The sequence below is a fragment of the Austrofundulus limnaeus genome, unplaced genomic scaffold (genome assembly GCF_001266775.1).
Source record: "Austrofundulus limnaeus strain Quisiro unplaced genomic scaffold, Austrofundulus_limnaeus-1.0 Scaffold10, whole genome shotgun sequence".
Classification (NCBI taxonomy): Eukaryota; Metazoa; Chordata; class Actinopteri; order Cyprinodontiformes; family Rivulidae; genus Austrofundulus; species Austrofundulus limnaeus.
In genome coordinates, this window is record NW_013952412.1 from 2,692,779 (window position 1) to 2,710,699 (window position 17,921).

General features: G+C 40.8%; 2 protein-coding genes across 2 annotated transcripts; both read left to right on the top strand.

Moving 5' to 3' along the window:
- Positions 1-632: 632 nt before the first annotated feature.
- On the top strand, positions 633-10,865 carry abcb10 (ATP-binding cassette, sub-family B (MDR/TAP), member 10). Its single transcript, XM_014001817.1, has 14 exons — positions 633-1,512; positions 2,359-2,565; positions 2,660-2,862; positions 3,494-3,628; positions 3,882-4,028; positions 5,533-5,668; positions 5,755-5,850; positions 6,704-6,913; positions 6,998-7,077; positions 7,158-7,338; positions 7,605-7,648; positions 8,750-8,784; positions 8,947-9,005; positions 9,086-10,865. Exons 1-14 carry the CDS (start codon positions 1,110-1,112, stop codon positions 9,277-9,279), a joined length of 2,130 nt encoding a protein of 709 aa, XP_013857271.1. The 5' UTR covers positions 633-1,109; the 3' UTR covers positions 9,280-10,865.
- Positions 10,866-13,995: 3,130 nt separating this feature from the next.
- Positions 13,996-17,343, top strand: acta1b (actin alpha 1, skeletal muscle b). Its single transcript, XM_014001818.1, has 7 exons — positions 13,996-14,098; positions 14,911-15,047; positions 15,452-15,776; positions 15,895-16,056; positions 16,249-16,440; positions 16,546-16,727; positions 16,889-17,343. The coding sequence occupies exons 2-7, from the start codon at positions 14,919-14,921 to the stop codon at positions 17,030-17,032; spliced, it is 1,134 nt and encodes a 377-aa protein (XP_013857272.1). The 5' UTR covers positions 13,996-14,098; positions 14,911-14,918; the 3' UTR covers positions 17,033-17,343.
- Positions 17,344-17,921: the final 578 nt, after the last annotated feature.

Genomic DNA, 17,921 nt, shown 5'->3' on the forward strand with positions numbered 1-17,921 from the left:
TGTGTTTGTTTTGTTTCTTATGTTTTCGAATAAAACATATGACTCTAACGTAAACTGGTGATTTTTTATTGTATTATTTGATTCATACGGTTTATTACAATATATTGGTGTAAAGCATTTTATAAGCTTCAATTCCATACAATTGCACCATAAATAAAATGGACACTACCATGATTCATTTTAAATTTATTTACATAAAGAATTTCTGTTAAAACCGAACTAAACATTGTCCATGTTGCTTAAATTAAAAAAAAGGGAAACTTGTCCGGTACATCAAATGCATTAGTGTTTGTAAATTTGGCACTTAAAAGACATTAAATTTACATGTAAATTGAAGTTAAATAAATTTTCATTGGCAGAGTTTAAAAAGAATTGTGAGCAAATGTTTTATTGTCCAAATAATAAATTCTTAGTAATCAAAGAAACGTAAATATATTTCATTCTAGTGAGTTATAATTTCACAAAWTTTAATTTATTTTATTTTATTTAGGTTTTTAAGGTTTCCTGTTACATAAAACACTGATTTTTCACATAATAACTACTTCCCTCTATTTTGGTAAAATTTCGTGCTTTTAAATAAATATATGAATCTCCGTACGATCGATTTGGGTTTGTTTAGTTCTGTCTGGGAAAGTTTCCTTGCATCATGGAGGCGGAGGAACCATCGGAGCTGTAAACGAACCGAAACAGGGTCACCTTTCCTTCTCCTTCCCTCTGTTATACATTTATCTTTTCCCCGGTAAGCTCATTATTAGATGCGTTGTTTTGGATCTGACCGGGTGTTAGTCGGTCCTCGGCAGCTTGTGTTCCTCCGCAGCTGGTGTCAAAGCTCGGTTAGCGTCAGGTGATAGTGACAGCAGGCAGTGTTTGGGAGCTGCTCGGCGATAAGAGATAAAAGCTGGGTTAAAGAGGGCTGTGAGGCGCAGATAAAGTCTACAATAACGGCCTGAAAATCGACAATGCACCGGCAAACTCCCCTGTGGCTGAGCTTCAAGGAACACCGGCTGGGATAAAACGAAAGTAGTCCGAGTCTGAATGCCTGTGTTAGACGTKTTTTGTTTGTTTGTTTGTTTTTGTACTTTTACTAAGATTTTTCTGAGTTCTCAACGATGCGGCTTTTATTTCGCGTTTCAAACTGCACCAACAAGCTGTACAAACTAAAGCCGACCCAGCCCAAGTTGTTATGGYTGGAGCACCGAGCGGTCCTCTCCTCTTCTGCCCACTGGAGGAGGAGGCAGCCCGCCGAGGTGAAGACCTCCGTGTGTCCGACTCCTGCCGCCGGTGTCCTGTCGGCTCTGTCCCGCGGTCCTGGACTCTCTGTCCTCTACGCGCACAGCCCTGCACGGACGGTCCTACACACACCTGTTGCCTTTTCCAGCTCCTCGGCGGCCGCCTCTCCTGCTCCAGCCGGGGCTGTGAAGACCCAGGAGAAGCCGACACCCACCACCGTCCCGCTGAAGGATGTCAAACGGATCCTGCGTCTTTCTCACCCGGAGAGATGGAGACTGGCAGGTAGATCCGAGGCTCCTCATTTCATCTCTGTATGTTAAAAATAAACTGACAGATTGTGTTTTAAAAGGCTAAAAATATAATAATGGCATCTTAAAATTCATTCTCTAAAACACAAAAGGCTGATTATTTTTTTCATTTTCTGTTGTGTCTTTTATTTCTTCCTTCTGTTGTCATTTTATGCCTTGTTTTAATTTGTTTATGCACTTAGTTTTCTTTATTTGTTTGGGAGGGGAATTCAGCCTCTTTTGTGTCACATAAAATCTCATGATGATGCAACAGAAAAAAAAATTGATCTTTATCTATGCTGAAGTTAGTCCAATCTACAGATAGGATGTGGTGTTTTAGATTGTCATAAAAATACAAATATTATCTAATTTATTTAGCTGTTTATCTGGCAGACAAACTGATAATCGGCACATTTTATACTGGATGTTGTATCTTATAGTTTAAGCCACTAAAATCTGACCTTTGAAACATCCAGGCCATAAACTTAATGAATGAGCTAGAGTTGTGTTGACACATAGAAGACAAATAACCAACATTTAAATGAATCGTTGCACTTTTCTCTTACTGGCAATCTGTTTAAAAATGCATTTTATTCTCATTTCTATAACCACACTTATGTAAAATAACACAAGTCGACATAAAATTGTATTTTAGCACCACCAAGATGATGAACAAAGAGGTGAAAACTTAAACTAAAACAGATGAAAACTAAAGGATGATGTAAAGTAAAGAAACAGGAAGGGGTTAACTAGATGTATCTTACAAAGTTCCTTTTATGAGATTAATTTTTCATTCTGATTTCTCTCCTTGCGTTGTTGTTTTTTTTTTTTTTAATCCCAGCTGCTGTTGGCTTCCTCGCCGTCTCCAGTTCTATAACCATGTCAGCTCCCTTTTTTCTGGGCAAAGTCATCGACATCATTTACACCACTGCATCGGACACAGAGACGATGACGGCCTCTTTAACGTCTCTGTGCGGCCTGCTGGCCGCAGCTTTTCTGTGTGGAGGAGCAGCTAACGCCACCAGAGTCTACCTCATGCAGCTCTCGGGTGAGACGAGAGGCCGAACGAACAGAGCGGATGAAACGGAAACCCTGTGAGATGTGCTATTTTTTTAAAATTCATTAATTTTTTTTCTTCTCAGGTGAAAAGATCATCCGTAATCTCCGTGCCTCAGTCTTCGCCTCCATCCTTAGACAGGAAGTGGCCTTTTTTGACAAGAGCAGCACCGGCGAGCTCATCAACCGGCTCTCGTCGGACACGTCTGTGGTGGGTAACTCCATCACAGACAACCTGTCGGACGGGCTGCGAGCCGTCGCTCAGGCAGCTGCTGGTGTCAGCATGATGGTGAGTGCTGGACTCTGAGGGGTTGGTTTTGATCCCGCAGCTGAGTTCAAATATGAAGGACTGTAGCGGCTCTGATTTAACACGGAGGAGAGATGCAGTTCAGAAACACAGATCAGGATCTTCAACATCTCTAAGTGAGGACTGCTCGACTGTGGTGGGAAATTAAACAACTGGAATAATTTCTAAATGCTTTTAGAAACTGAGATTTGATGGAAATGCCACTCCAAATCCAAAATCAGATTTCTGCTTAAATAAAAACCTCCTGTTGCTTTAGCCTTTCAGTCAGAAAGTAACAGAGGAAGGCTAACTATGAGGAAATAAAAGTTGCATCATTGTCATTTATCTTTTATTCTTTTTCTTTCGGTTTTAATGGCCTGCAGGAATGTCGTAAAACAGGTTTACCACAAGGCTTATTTGGCAAATAATTTCATTTCAAGGTTCACAACTGGCCGCCCTTATAGTGTTAGTTTCTCTTCTGGTTCAGTCAGTTAAATTACATTTCTTAGATTTTCTAAAGGTTTTTATTTAGAGAAAACTATGCGATGTAATAATTTACGTATATTTGTGTCCAAACAGTTAGTTGTTTTTGCTCTCCACTAAATGCAGTTTTATTCCCTCTCCCTTCTTTCAGTTTTACATCTCTCCCAGTCTAGCGTGCTTCGTGTTGATGATCGTCCCTCCGATGGTCGTCGTCGCTCTCCTTTTCGGCAGGTTTCTTCGCTCCATCTCCAAACGCACACAGGACGCGCTCGCGCAGTCCACAAAGGTACTCGGACTGCTGCAGTGTCTTGTGACCACTTTTCTGTTTAATTGTCAGATATTTTTATTGAAATTTGCTGCATTCTTTTCTGTCTTTAGATGATTTCTTTATGAGACTCTGTAGAAACCGTCAGCAGTCGGTGTTTGTTGAACCTTTGTGTGTGCATCACGTGATGTGAAGCACTGCTCTGCCTGCTGGGGCTTAATTCAATTTGTAGATGGAGTTAATTTGTTTAGCCCCTATAAATGTGTGTTTGCAGCTGGCTGAAGAGAAAATCAGCAACATACGGACAGTCAGGGCGTTTGGAAAAGAGATGTCTGAAGTGGGCGCGTACGGTCAGAAGGTGGACGCCGTCCTGAGCCTGGCCAAACGGGAGGCTGTGATGACAGCCGGTTTCTATGGGCTGGTAAGTGTGTGTGTCGAAAATTCACAGTTAGGTAGACATGCTTCTACTTCGTGTGGTTTCACAACAGCCGCACAACTGAGCCACGTTTCGCCATTTCCCACTCAAAGCATTTTTCCATTTAAGGACAGGAGACCACAGAGAGGTGCTCGTTCAGGTCAAAGTGTTTGTCAGGAGCTGGTTTTAGGGGAATAATTCATTTCAATTCAAAAAAATTATTAATTTCATTAAAAATAACTATATTCACTAAAAAAAAACATAGAAAATGCACAAATCAAAAATTAAATGAACTGAAAGGTAGCAGAAGAAGAATAAATCTTATAATGTCTGCCCCTTTTATCCTCAGAATAAATTCAAACAAAACACAATTTACAAAACAATACTAAACAAAAATAAAAACATCAACTCACACTTCATACAGCTTCACATTTTACTTTTATACCTTCAGCAAACTAGTTTTTATCTTTTTCTTAATAGAGCTGGCATTTTTAAGATCATCCTCCAGACCATTCCACAATCCTATACCCTGGATTAAAGTATACCCTGGATTAAAGTATACCCTGGATTAAAGTATACCCTGGATTAAAGTGCATCTTTCTCTCAAGCAAGTACGAAAATATGGCTTCACAAACATTTCCATCCCCTTAAGATAATAACAACTGTCTCTCTTAACAAAGTTTGCCTGAATGTTGGAAGGTAATATGTTTCTGTGAGCCTTGTACATAAACARTAAARTATTATAATCAACCAAATCATAGAATTTCAAAATGTTCAGTTTGCAAAATAATGTATTTGATGGATGGTTGTAAACTTTTTTTAGTGATAATTCTTGTGGCTCTTTTCTGCAAAACAAAAATTGGATTTGTAATTGTTTTGCAAGCTTTACCCCAGACTTCAATACAGTAAATTAAATGTGGAACAATTATTGCACTATACAACACAAGCAGAGCCTTGTCATTGAATAACTACCTGACTTTATACAGTTCTCCTATAGATATAGATATTTTAGTTTTTAAATAATATATGTGAGGTCTCCATGTCAGCTTGTCATCAATTATGACACCCAGAAATTTCACCTCACTGACTTTACAGATCTCAATACCATCTACTGTAAATGACAAATCAATAGTTGTCTTCCTGTTACTAAATATCATATAATTTGTTTTATCCAAATTTAATGATCATTTGTTTTGCTGAAACCAGTTTTGTATTTTCTCAAATTCTTTTTGTGCCATCTCAAACATTTTTTTCTATATCTTTACCTGAGCAAAAAAAGTTGTATTTTCAGCAAATAAAACACATTTGAAAAGTCCTGACACATTTACTAAGTCATTCACATATAAAATAAATAACTTAGGTCCCAGTACAGAACCTTGAGGGACTCCACATGTGATATTACCAAGTTTAGATCTCATAATTCACCAGAGAGCTTATCTAATCAGCTCAGTCAGGGAGTGGAAGTTGCACTGGATGCTGTTGTAATTGAATAACATTAAATGTGTACCAGACGGGCCTCACCGGGAACCTCATGATCCTGTCGGTGCTCTACAAAGGAGGCCTCCTGATGGCCAGTCAGCACATGACTGTAGGGGAGCTCTCATCCTTCATCATGTACACCTTCTGGGTGGGCATCAGCATTGCAGGTAGCACAAACTGAGCTCTCCATGCTGTGTTTCTAACTGCCACAAGTGTCTTTGTGTTATATATGTATAATAAATTTGGTTCGTAGGTCTGAGTTCTTTCTACTCTGAGCTGATGAAGGGTTTCGGAGCTGGAACCAGACTGTGGGAGCTGATGGACAGAAAGCCTGAGTTTCCTCTCAATGGTCAGAACAATTATTCAGACACAACAAGAGCTAATATCCATCAATATTTATGGAAAAAATGTTATTTAACAAAGTATTTGATAGAAATACAAATTGTGTAGTGTGTAGAACATGCACAATGAATTAAAAAAAAGCCTCATGAGCATTCATTTTTATGCCTTAATCTTTACCAACTACTTTTTCATTTAGATGCATTTTATTATWATCCAGAAAATCAGGTAAAAAAAAGAAAAACCCTTGCTAAAAATCCAAATATTTGACTTTAAAATAAGAAAAGAAAACACCACATTCTCTGTGGTTCTTTCCACGTCAAAATCAAAGATTACTGAAAAAATTCAAACTTAATTTTTTGGCTTAAAAGTTGACAGAAGTGATGAAGAATGCACCAAATACAGCGACAAAAAGAGAAACCATTAAACTATTTCACATTTAAAGTATTACTTTTGGGGCCGGATAAAATGGTGACGAGTGCCAGATTTGGCCCGCTGGCCACAAATTTAACGTGTACTAGAGATATGCAGTACTGTGCAAAAGTTTTAAATAATTTTTTTAGCATTCAGCTAAATAAATAAGAGATGATTGTGTCTTTATGACCTGCTGATGGTACAAAAAAAAACATTTTAATTAAACGTGTTTCTCAGTTATTTGTCGGCACAACACTGGTCCAGCCCTGAATTTAGGAATGTGTTTATAACTGAATGGTTGTGTCTTAGCRAACAAACCAAACATTTTCTTTTAAAATGGTCAAATATTCCTGAATGTAACTCCAGCTTTATCTGCCGTAACCTTCAAATCCCAAACAATATGAAGCTACGGACAACAAATTAGTTTCTGCTTGTTTGTTTTCCCTCAGAGGGACGAGTCCTCCCTGCAGGTCAGCTGAAAGGCCAGCTGCAGTTCTCCGACGTCTCCTTCGCCTACCCCACTCGTGAGGAGGCTCCCATTTTTCAGAACCTTAACCTCTTTGTTCCGGCTGGCACCGTCATGGCCGTGGTGGGGTCCAGCGGGTCGGGGAAATCCTCCCTTGTCTCACTGCTGCTCAGGCTGTATAACCCCGACTCTGGTGAAAAGAAAACACACGACTCATCACAACCGTTTTACGACCAAAGCTTCATTTTAGAGACTAAAAAGGACTTTTCTTCTCCAGGTATCATCTCTATTGATGGCCATGACATCAGGGATTTAAATCCCTACTGGCTCAGGAGTCACATCGGCACTGTCAGCCAGGTAAATAAAAATAATTAGGCTGAGATTATTCCAAGGTTTAGAAAGGACTCCAACTGTCTTTTTAAAAATCTTTCCCTCAGGAGCCGGTCCTGTTTTCCTGCTCTATAAGAGATAATATTGCGTACGGTGCTGTGGACCCTGAAGCTGTGACCACAGAGGACATCTACAGGGCGGCCAGAGTGTCCAACGCGTTTGATTTCGTTCAGGCATTCCCCAAAGGCTTCGACACGGTGGTGGGAGAGAAAGGAGTGCTGCTGTCAGGTGAGAAACATGAAAACCAGCAGACGCCTCACTTCAGTGTCGGTGCTCTGGAATGACTTGATCTCACAAGGAATCCACGTTTGTTCATTTTCTTAGTAAAAGTTTAATCTTTAATTTACATTTTGGATCGAATGGTTTATAATGTGTTTTAAAATATACAAAATATTCCGATGTTATGATAATGAGGTGTTTCTGACTGAATTTAAGAATGTTTTCCTGAAGAAAATCGTAACTAAACTTTGTTTTTTGCTTTTTATTCCCCTCAGGTGGTCAAAAGCAGAGAATAGCTATAGCCCGAGCTCTGCTCAAGGTAAACTCAGGAATGTTTTGTTTTTTTCACAGCACAGTTCATATTTGTTTATCTATATGCATCACATCCTTTCAAGGAGACTTTGTCTTTCACATCACATGCTTTATATGAAGAGGAACAAAATTATGTGCCTGCAGTTAAACCTAAAGAGCAATATACTGAATGTAAAACAAAAGAAATTTCTATATAAAATGTGTAAAAGGAAAGAAAATAGAAAAATCAAGTAATAATGATAAAATGCAAAGGGGGAAAAAAAACGGGTTTGTTGGGAGGATGAGAAGACACCGCACTATTGCACGCTGCCATCTTAGATTCTCGATCTGATGTTGGTTTTAGGTCACTAATTAGCAGCTGATGTTCATAAATTGTTGTATTTCACATCTAGTTTCTCTATTGAACAATTAGCAGGCGTTTTTTGTGTTGTTGGCTGCTGTTAGGGAACTAAAGTCAAGATTATAAATGTGACCCATCATATCGAAATGAGGACTAAGTCAAATTTGGTCAAAATGACCTAATTACATTTTCAGATTCTTGGCTTTAAAAGCTACATTTTGATACCTGGATCGTTCTGATATCGTAATTAAATCCATTCATATGACTCAATTTGTCTTGTTGGTTACAATAATACATAAATATTTGGTCTGAATCCTAATTTTATGTAATTTTAATGAGGAATTTTTGATGTCCTTTTAAAGAGGAAACCTCAAATTTTATTTGAATATTGAGATTTCCCAGTTGAACTGAAACAAAACTTTGCTAGCTCACAGGGAAAATCTTAAAAATTTAAGGCGTTTTTCCTCATTCAGTTTTTTTTTTTTGTTGCTACTGCTCAAAAATGTGCTTCAAAATTTAGTTTTATGGTTATATTTCAGACAGTTCATTCAAATGATACATTGATAAGGCTTTTTATTCATTAAATTTTGACAAAATGCAATTTTTGTTAATGTTTTAATGAAAACACTATATTTGCCTGTTTCTCCATAAACCACTTTTGGACTTAATCCTCGTTTCGATGTGATGGGTCACATATATAAAAAATGACAGCTTTAGTGTTTAACCTTTAAATAGTGTCTGTAACACTCTGCTTTGTTTTATTCTCAGAATCCAAAGATCCTGCTTTTGGATGAAGCCACCAGGTGAGAGACTGAGGCTGGATTTAGAGTCAGCTCAGACACTGTTCAGACCGTGTCCAGTCACTTTGTCAGGAGTTCATACATTAAAACACCCTCTTTTTTTTTTTTTTACTTTTCTTGAAACAAAATCCTAAATCTTAAAATCTTCTGTTAATCTTCCTCCAGCGCTCTGGATGCTGAGAACGAGTTCCTGGTCCAGGAGGCGTTGGAGCGCCTGATGGAAGGTAGTTCTCTCCATCCTTTCTTTCCAGTCACCTGACAGATAAACCCGAGCTGACTTCGTGTTCTCGTCCCCGTCGAACAGGGAGGACGGTCGTGATCATCGCTCACCGCCTGTCCACCATCAAGAACGCGGACTCCGTCGCCGTTATCGACCAGCGGCGCGTAGCCGAGTGTGGCCCGCCCACAGAGCTGCTGGGAAACAGGGAAGGACTGTTCCGGAAGCTGATGGAGAAACAGGCGTTCGTGCAGGAAGAGCAGCAGCAGGCTGTCCTCTGAAAGGAAGAAACCGCAGACAGTCGAGTCAAAGGGAGAAGAAAAGCTTGAAACTCAATTCCTGGAAGTTCCCCTTTTTCCGTCTCGCTGGTGAAGTCGCTCAGTTTGTCAGAAGATTGTTTATTTTTAAAAACATGTTGAGAGAGAGAGAGAGAGAGAGAGAGAGAGAGAGAGAGAGAGTACTTCCACAGAAAAGGGAAGTGGTGATGAGGACAGACACACTGGAACTAATTTTATAACTATTATCATAACTCTCTGCTCATAACACCAAAGTCAGCGTAGTCTGAGTCATACAGCTCTAGAATCTAGATTTAAATATGAGTCAGTATTTTAGATTTTTATTTTCCCTTGAAGCTTCGAAACGAGGGGTGTTTTCTTGTTATTTTACAGCCTAAACAAATGAAAGCAGCTACATGTCACACTGTTAGACAATAGGACTGAACACAGCTCTGACCTGATTTAGAAACGTTTGCACATTTGTTGTAGAAAGAGTCAAGTGACAGACTTGAAAAGTCACAGTGAGACCTAACTGACTTTTACATCGAACATCTTACTGACAGACATGTAAGTTAATCATCTTCATGGAAGCTGACAGGTTGATCTGTCAGGTATCTCCACAGTTCTTTGCAAAAGTTACCCTGGTTTAAACTTTAATCAGAGGAATCACAGCACACCTGCGTATCTCACTCTGACCTGAGAGTCTCCATTTTTTTATTCTCACTCCGGTCACTGCTGTGTGTTTACAGGAAGTCCACTTCACCACACTAAGTTCTTTATAAACAGCTCTAAAACCCATGTTTTGAGCCGTGTGCAAAGCCTGTTCTGAAGAGTTCTCCTCAGTGAACATTTGGACCAAACTCTTTCAGAAGGTTTTCTCTCTTTCCTCCATGTCCAGATTGATTAAAAATCGAAACCAGAAGCTGGTTTGTTTTGGACTGTAACACACAAAAAGCCACTTCCTGGTATTCGTTGCCAGTTAGGAGAATTCCAAGCATCTTTTTTTGTTTGTTTTTTAAGCTCTGATCTATATCATGACATTTGGTCTCACTAGGCTGAAAGGCTGAAGGCGATAAACCAGATGAGTCAACACTGCCAATTCACGAAATTTTCTCATGTTTTTGGTGTCTTAAACTTTCCCTTCATGGTTTTATAAATGTAAAGTTTTGTATTTATTCATTAAAGTTTGATGACTSTATGGCAGCACAATCAGCTTCTTTATGATCCAAATGTTTATTACAGGATAGATGTTTTGTTTTAATTTTACCGTTTTGTTGTTTGGTGTATTTCCTTTGTTTCACTTTAAAAGTAACCTTTAGGTTTTCATGTCATTGTTATGCATTCGTCCACATTTTAGGTCTATTTTCACAAAAACGTTGTTTTAATCTTCGTCTCTGCAGCATCTTGGTTCATGTGGGTAAATTTTAACTCCCTCGTTTGTTTTTGTTTGAAATGAGTCTTTGTGCCAGAATAAGCGACATCAGTTTTCTTTTTAAAACTTTTATAATGAAGCAGTATAAATATGACTTAAATTATGTTTTATAAAGAATTATATGTGAAGAGGAATAAAAACGAATTATTGGAAGATTTAATTTGTCGTCTTTTGATGTTTTTAATGAAAAATCTCAAAAACTCCATAAAAATGGTAGTAATTTTACCACTATAATTTTTTAAAAAGGCCAAATTAGATTAAGTTGGGACTTGTGATTATTTTTTCTTAAAAGCCCTGTCGCACTATAGTGTTTAGACAACTTATGTCGAAAAACCTGCTTTGAAAATGTTACTCTAGATTAAACAATATATAATATATTTGATGTGTCTGCATAGATCTCTTCAGTGATGGACAAAATAYTCATAAGTCATGTAGAACTTTGCATTGAGACAAAATGTCTGCAGAAGTGTGTTTCTGTGGAGTGACATCGTGCCAACAGCAGGTGGCGCTGCTGCTTCGCTCTCTGAGCTCCATCCAGGCTCTGCTGTGTTGACTGCTGGCTTCAGGGATCAGTGTTCACTCGGWGTGTCATACCAAAATAAAACTTTGTGGTAATGATGGGAGGAATGTGTGCTCAGCTCTGTTGTTAGAGCTGCGAGCTTCCCTGCAAATAGCCTCTGCACGGTGTCCCATCTGGACAGAGCACAGGTCCAAAAAAGGCCGGAAAGGATTTACTCTTTAACTGTCATGTCATATTTTACTGTTTTTGTTTTGAGAAGCCTGGATTTTTTTTCTCATTGATGACAAATGTTGATTAATTCTTGAATTGTACTTCGTGAACCTCTTCACCTGAAGTTGTGCTCATGCTGACGACACATCTGCACCCAGACACTGACCCTGATCCGCCTCACAAAACTCTATTATAACTCTTTTTTTTCACATCACATCCAACCTTGTAAAGTGAGAATTTAAAGAGAAGATCTAGCTGGACACTTCTTTGTTAGAAACTGTTGAGGAATCACTGCAGGCTTTTAAAGCAGCTTTCAGCTGGGCCTGTATACACTCTGACCKTCCTCTTTATATCCTGTCAGTCATTAAATACAAACACACTCGTCTTCATTTAGAGCAACAGAAAGTGCTGCAGAGGCTTTACCGCATAGCATTGACTCAAGAGCTGTGATTTACCTGAGTTTAGGAGTGATATGATTCACCTGCCCAYTTCTACTACAGCTCCAAAAGTCATTCTTCACAGGATCAGCAAAGACTTGAAAATCACAGATAAGTTACTTATCTTTTTAAAAATGTAGCAAAAGCAGAAAAAGAAAGACTTCTACAAAAATGCTGCCAAAAGATTTGAGTTCAAGCTCTGAGCTCACTATTCTTACGCCTTTCCTGTTTCCCTCAGAGAGTTCCTCCTGAACCTGTAAACTGGATTAAATCTGTCAGATTATTCTGAAGTGCATTAATCCATCTGTTCTCCTCCTTCCGTCTACAGGTCCTTTCTGCTAACTCCTCCTGACAAACTAAACCCCTGCTTCTCTCGCCACCTGCTGCACACACCCTTTCACCTTACCCCTTTTCTCTCCCCCACGCCACCCCCACCTCGGCCCCTCTGACCCCCTCTGGCCCCCTCCCTCCCTCCCCCCTTCGACCACTGCCCGCCCCTTTACATTTTAGGCGTTTCGTCCGGCCTCGGGTCCAGGATGGCTCACAACAAGTGCATAAAAGTAGCTCGGCCTCGCTCTTACTCTGCAAGCCCCCTTCCACCCCCCCCCCCCCCACCACCACCACCACCAAACACACAAACACACATTCCCTTCTCCCACAGACACATTTAGCAGACATCAYGTTTTTAGACCTTTTTGCTTCAGCTCCATCTTCTTTCTGCCGCTATAAAATATGAAACTTGAATCTAAAAACCATAATTTTGCGAACGATTTTCTTTGACATCAACAGTCAGTGTGCCAACAATGAAAAGGTTAATTTGCAATAATAAGACAAAACAAATGAACATTTATTTACTTCTATGTGTCCAATATGAGGCTATGACACAGAAAGCTAATTTGATGTTTGCTTTTTTAATTTAAAATCACCAAAGGATTTAAAATTTGATTGTTTTTTTGTACTTTAAGTTTTTACATCACTTTCAGAAATAATTCTTAAACATTCCCACAGCTCATGCGTCGTCTTTCTCCTCCGTGAAAGTTTGTTTGATTTTCCACATTCTTTATTTTCCTCCTCCTCACTTTTTTATTGTTCCTGCCACGCCCCTCACCTTCCTTTGAGTTTATAATAAGCACCTCTTCGATCAATCCTTCCCCCTGCACACCAAGCCATTCTCCCCATTTGTCTCTTTCTCACACACATGCACCACCCAGCACCCCCTCCTCCATTTGAGTTATAATTAATCCAACTGCTCCAGTGACAGAGCAGTGTAGCCCCCTGCAGATAAGGTTTCAGCTATACTGGCTGTTCAGACTCAGCCTGCTACCATGYGGCTCTGCAGAGATGCAAAGGTGGAATGTAATCAGTGGCCATAATGCATGGAAATGCTGCTGAGGAAATGCTCAGATGATTTGATGAAGGGTTATTTCATGTTTTAGGCTGGCAATGATGGACATTTCTCRTGCACACACACCAACTGTTGCAGGGATTTTTATCATGCTGCACACAGAAGTGACTACAAGTGTTTGCTTACAGTGTAGTCTTGACCACTTTCTAAGTCTGCCTGTTTGAAATGCTAAAAGGTGCTGCTCATGTTGAAGATTTATACACAGGAAGACCTCGGCTTTTAGTTGATTTCAAGTTGATTAATTAATAAAGTTGAGTTTTTAATTGGCACTTTGGCTCGTCCTCCCTGTATTTGGGCCCTTGTTGGCTCCATGGCCTAAATGTGTTCAGATGAGAGAAGCRTTTTCCCATTTTAAGGCTGGATGAGGCCTACTAGAAGCAAATGTATAACCCTGCTTGGCAGCAACTGGCGTCTCCCCTAGAAACCCCTCTGGTGGCCCGCGCGCTCCTTATACGGCCCTCTAGGTGGGACCGCSGGGCTCGCTGGGAGGTCAAAGCGACAGATCCATATATGGCGCGCGCTCTCTCCTCGTTGGGGAGCGCGCAGCGTCACTTTTGATCCCCCCCACCTCTCATCTCATGGTTCTGATGGATGGAGCTTCCTCCGTGTCACCGAGGGGTGCGCCTCCGCCCTCCCACACCCACTGCCTCTGCCTGTCAGCATCCTAATATGGCCGAGGGCCGGGATGGGGGCCAGTGCGGAGGTTTGTGAATGGTAGAGGTTGGGTATAAAAGGTGGACGGCGAGCAGGGAAGACTCCAGCTGGTTCAGCAGCAGCACTGGTTGGGTCGTTCTCTCCGAGCCGCAGACAAAACACCTAAGGTAAGACCCTGCAAGGACCCACCGCTCCTGAAGCCTCTCATCCGGGTTGGATCTGCAGAATATAGGCCTGAGATAGTGGAGCATCCACTGGAGGAACAAGACAGAGACCTAGAATAAGAAGCTGTTCAAACTGCGGATGTGTCCTCATGTAGAAGACATAAAGAAGGATTTGTTCCTTGTAATCTTAGAAAAACGGGATTTGACCAGAAAAAAACAGCAGTTTGATTTGGAAATTTAAAAGCWAATTGTTAAATTAATTAATTATTAGGTTTGATGGAGCCTGATGTGATTCATTTTTCAAAAGATGCTACTGTAAGACTTAGTTTGTTTTAGTTAAAACTTAAAAAAAAAACAGAAATTGTTTTTCGAGGAAACGTCAAGTTTAAAAACACAGGACGTCTTCTAAGATAGAACAGCCACGTTTATAGATTTTKCTTCAAAACGTGTTATTTTATATTATTAATGTAATTTACCTTTCAACACGTTTAAATAGACGTTTTGAGTAAGTTTACAGTTCTTTTAATTCAATTTTAGACTGGAGTTTTAGCATGAAAATGCTTTATAACTCGTGCGTAAATCCTGCTGTCAGCGAGTCATGGACACATTTAGCGCACACCTCGGCCTGGATCATGTTTAGGTTCCTTGAGATCTTTGGATTATTTTAGTTTATTTAGTCTTAAATTCAGAGCCCTGATTTAGTATCACAAAAAAAATACAAGGAAATTTGATATAGTTTCAAGTACTTTAATCTGCTTTCATCTGAAACAGTGCGCTCAAGGTTTTTGTTTTTCTTTTTCTCTCCTCCTTTGCAGAAGCCACCATGTGTGACGACGATGAGACTACCGCCCTTGTGTGCGACAACGGCTCCGGCCTGGTGAAGGCTGGCTTCGCTGGAGACGATGCCCCCAGGGCCGTGTTCCCATCCATTGTCGGCCGCCCCCGTCACCAGGTAAATAAGGAAGAAAAATACAGAAATGGTTGGACTTTAATAAAATGCAAAAAGGCAGCAAYACTTCACACTTAATCATCCCACCTCTGTAAACTGATTTTTAAACTTAAGACRTTTATTTTTGACAGAGGTGTACCGCTAAAATAATCTCCTAACACTAATTGAAGATGTTTTGCGCATGTGGCGCACAATATGGTTAACTAATACATCTTGAGTCATGTCCAAAACTTCCAGTTATTTGTTTCTTTTTTAGACTAAATGGGTCAAAAGTGAAGTGACATAATCACTGCTTTGTCTGTCTCTGTGAAGATGCAGTGATTTTGGCACATTTACGCACGGTGTCCAAAGTCTTTCATCTGTGCGCGACTGACCTTTCCTTTACATYCCTCCTTGTTTCCTCCTAGGGTGTCATGGTCGGTATGGGTCAGAAGGACTCCTACGTCGGAGAYGAGGCCCAGAGCAAGAGGGGTATCCTGACTCTGAAGTACCCCATTGAGCACGGCATCATCACCAACTGGGACGACATGGAGAAGATCTGGCACCACACCTTYTACAACGAGCTGAGAGTTGCCCCCGAGGAGCACCCAACCCTGCTCACTGAGGCCCCCCTGAACCCCAAGGCCAACAGGGAGAAGATGACCCAGATCATGTTTGAGACCTTCAACGTCCCCGCCATGTATGTGGCCATCCAGGCTGTGCTGTCCCTGTACGCTTCCGGCCGTACCACCGGTAAGACTGGCAGCGACAAAAAGGCTGCCACACAACTAAAACACACATTTAAAAAGAAACAACAACAAACTGATTTATCACGCGGACTTTACGAAAACCCCTCCTTGTTTCTCCTCAGGTATTGTGCTGGATGCTGGTGATGGTGTGACCCACAACGTCCCAGTCTATGAGGGTTACGCCCTGCCCCACGCCATCATGCGTCTGGACCTGGCTGGTCGCGATCTGACCGACTACCTGATGAAGATCCTGACTGAGCGTGGCTACTCTTTCGTGACCACCGGTGAGGACCTCTAATTGAATCTGCTCTAATCCACGAGGCAGAAACTGAACGATCATATTAATCTATAATCAGATTTATTAAGAGTTTGTTTAAAATTTGACCTAGAATTAAAAAAACAAACAGATAATTCTGTRTAAAGTGCCGTTTTGCGCGCACTCTGAATAATAACTCTTTAAAATTGTCCCCTGACAGCTGAGCGTGAGATCGTGCGCGACATCAAGGAGAAGCTGTGCTATGTGGCTCTGGACTTTGAGAACGAGATGGCCACCGCTGCCTCCTCCTCCTCCCTGGAGAAGAGCTATGAGCTTCCCGACGGTCAGGTCATCACCATCGGTAACGAGAGGTTCCGTTGCCCCGAGACCCTCTTCCAGCCTTCCTTCATCGGTACTTCAGTTGATTGTTTCTTATTTAGAAAAAAATACAAGTATTTTACGCACACCATCTTCATGCTTTACTCCTCCTCTAACACTTGTGCTCTCATCTGACTAGGTATGGAGTCTGCTGGCATTCATGAGACTGCCTACAACAGCATCATGAAGTGCGATATTGACATCCGTAAGGATCTGTAYGCCAACAATGTGCTCTCCGGCGGTACCACCATGTACCCTGGTATTGCTGACCGTATGCAGAAGGAGATCACTGCTCTGGCCCCCAGCACCATGAAGATCAAGGTAATTTAAACTTGACTTGAATATTAAAAAAAAGATAAAAGCACGCGTAAAAGTCAAAATCCTTGATAATTACGCGCAAATTACGCACGAATTACGCACAAGATCCAACAGTTTCTGGCTGAGTGCAAGTTTCTTACGGACTCTCTCCACCTCTTCCACAGATCATTGCTCCTCCTGAGAGGAAGTACTCTGTCTGGATCGGTGGCTCCATCCTGGCTTCCCTGTCCACCTTCCAGCAGATGTGGATCTCCAAGCAGGAGTACGACGAGGCTGGCCCCAGCATTGTCCACAGGAAGTGCTTCTAAATCCTCCACCATCTTCACCAGCTTCTCCATCACTTTCACCACCAGCGCTCTGGAGATCAAGCGAAGAGAAGAAGAAGAAGAAGAAGAAGAAAAAAAAGCGAACACCTCTACGGCACAGCAACACTCTGCTGTCAATGGACTCTATGCCTTCGCTGTTGACATATGCATTTTTTTATTCTGTTAAAATCTGCATATTTTATAGCTGTCTGTTGTCTGTGTTGCACGGAGAAAGGCTGTGAAAACAACCACTGAACCATGCATTCACCCTACCCCCAAGAAAACTTTAATAAAAAAATAAGAACAACATGTTGCCCAACACATGTGAATGTAAGTGTATATACATATTGATAATTTATTAAAGTCCATTATTTGGTAATTTCTGTGCCCCTGGCCTTGGTTTTCTCTTAAGGGAAGAGTGGAAAACAAAAACTTTAAAGGTGGCTGAAAATGGCGCAAATCAGATCACCAGACAAATAAAAAAAAATAGTTCTCTTAATTCCCAACCAGAGCTTTAAAAATACCGTAAAACAGCATTTTAATGGCACATCTCTTGGACCGAGGGGTAACTTATGGGTTTAAACTGGATAGAATTTCATCTTCTCCATTTGCTCTGACAGGTGGGAGGAATGGTGAAAGAAAGGGGGTCTTTTTTAAACYCTGACAGCCAGAGACTTGGCCACAAGGCAGCAGCTTTATGAACTGTCCGGATCACTGGACACCTGACACTCAGCTCCGGATCCTGATGAGCTCCATGACCCCACCAGACCATTTTTAGACCCCCTAACCATACCTACATTGTGTCCCCAAGGACCTTTCTGCAGCCGGGCCTTATATGTATATTGTGATCCCTACATGTTATCTTTGTCTGTCTGTGTGTGTGTGTGTGTGT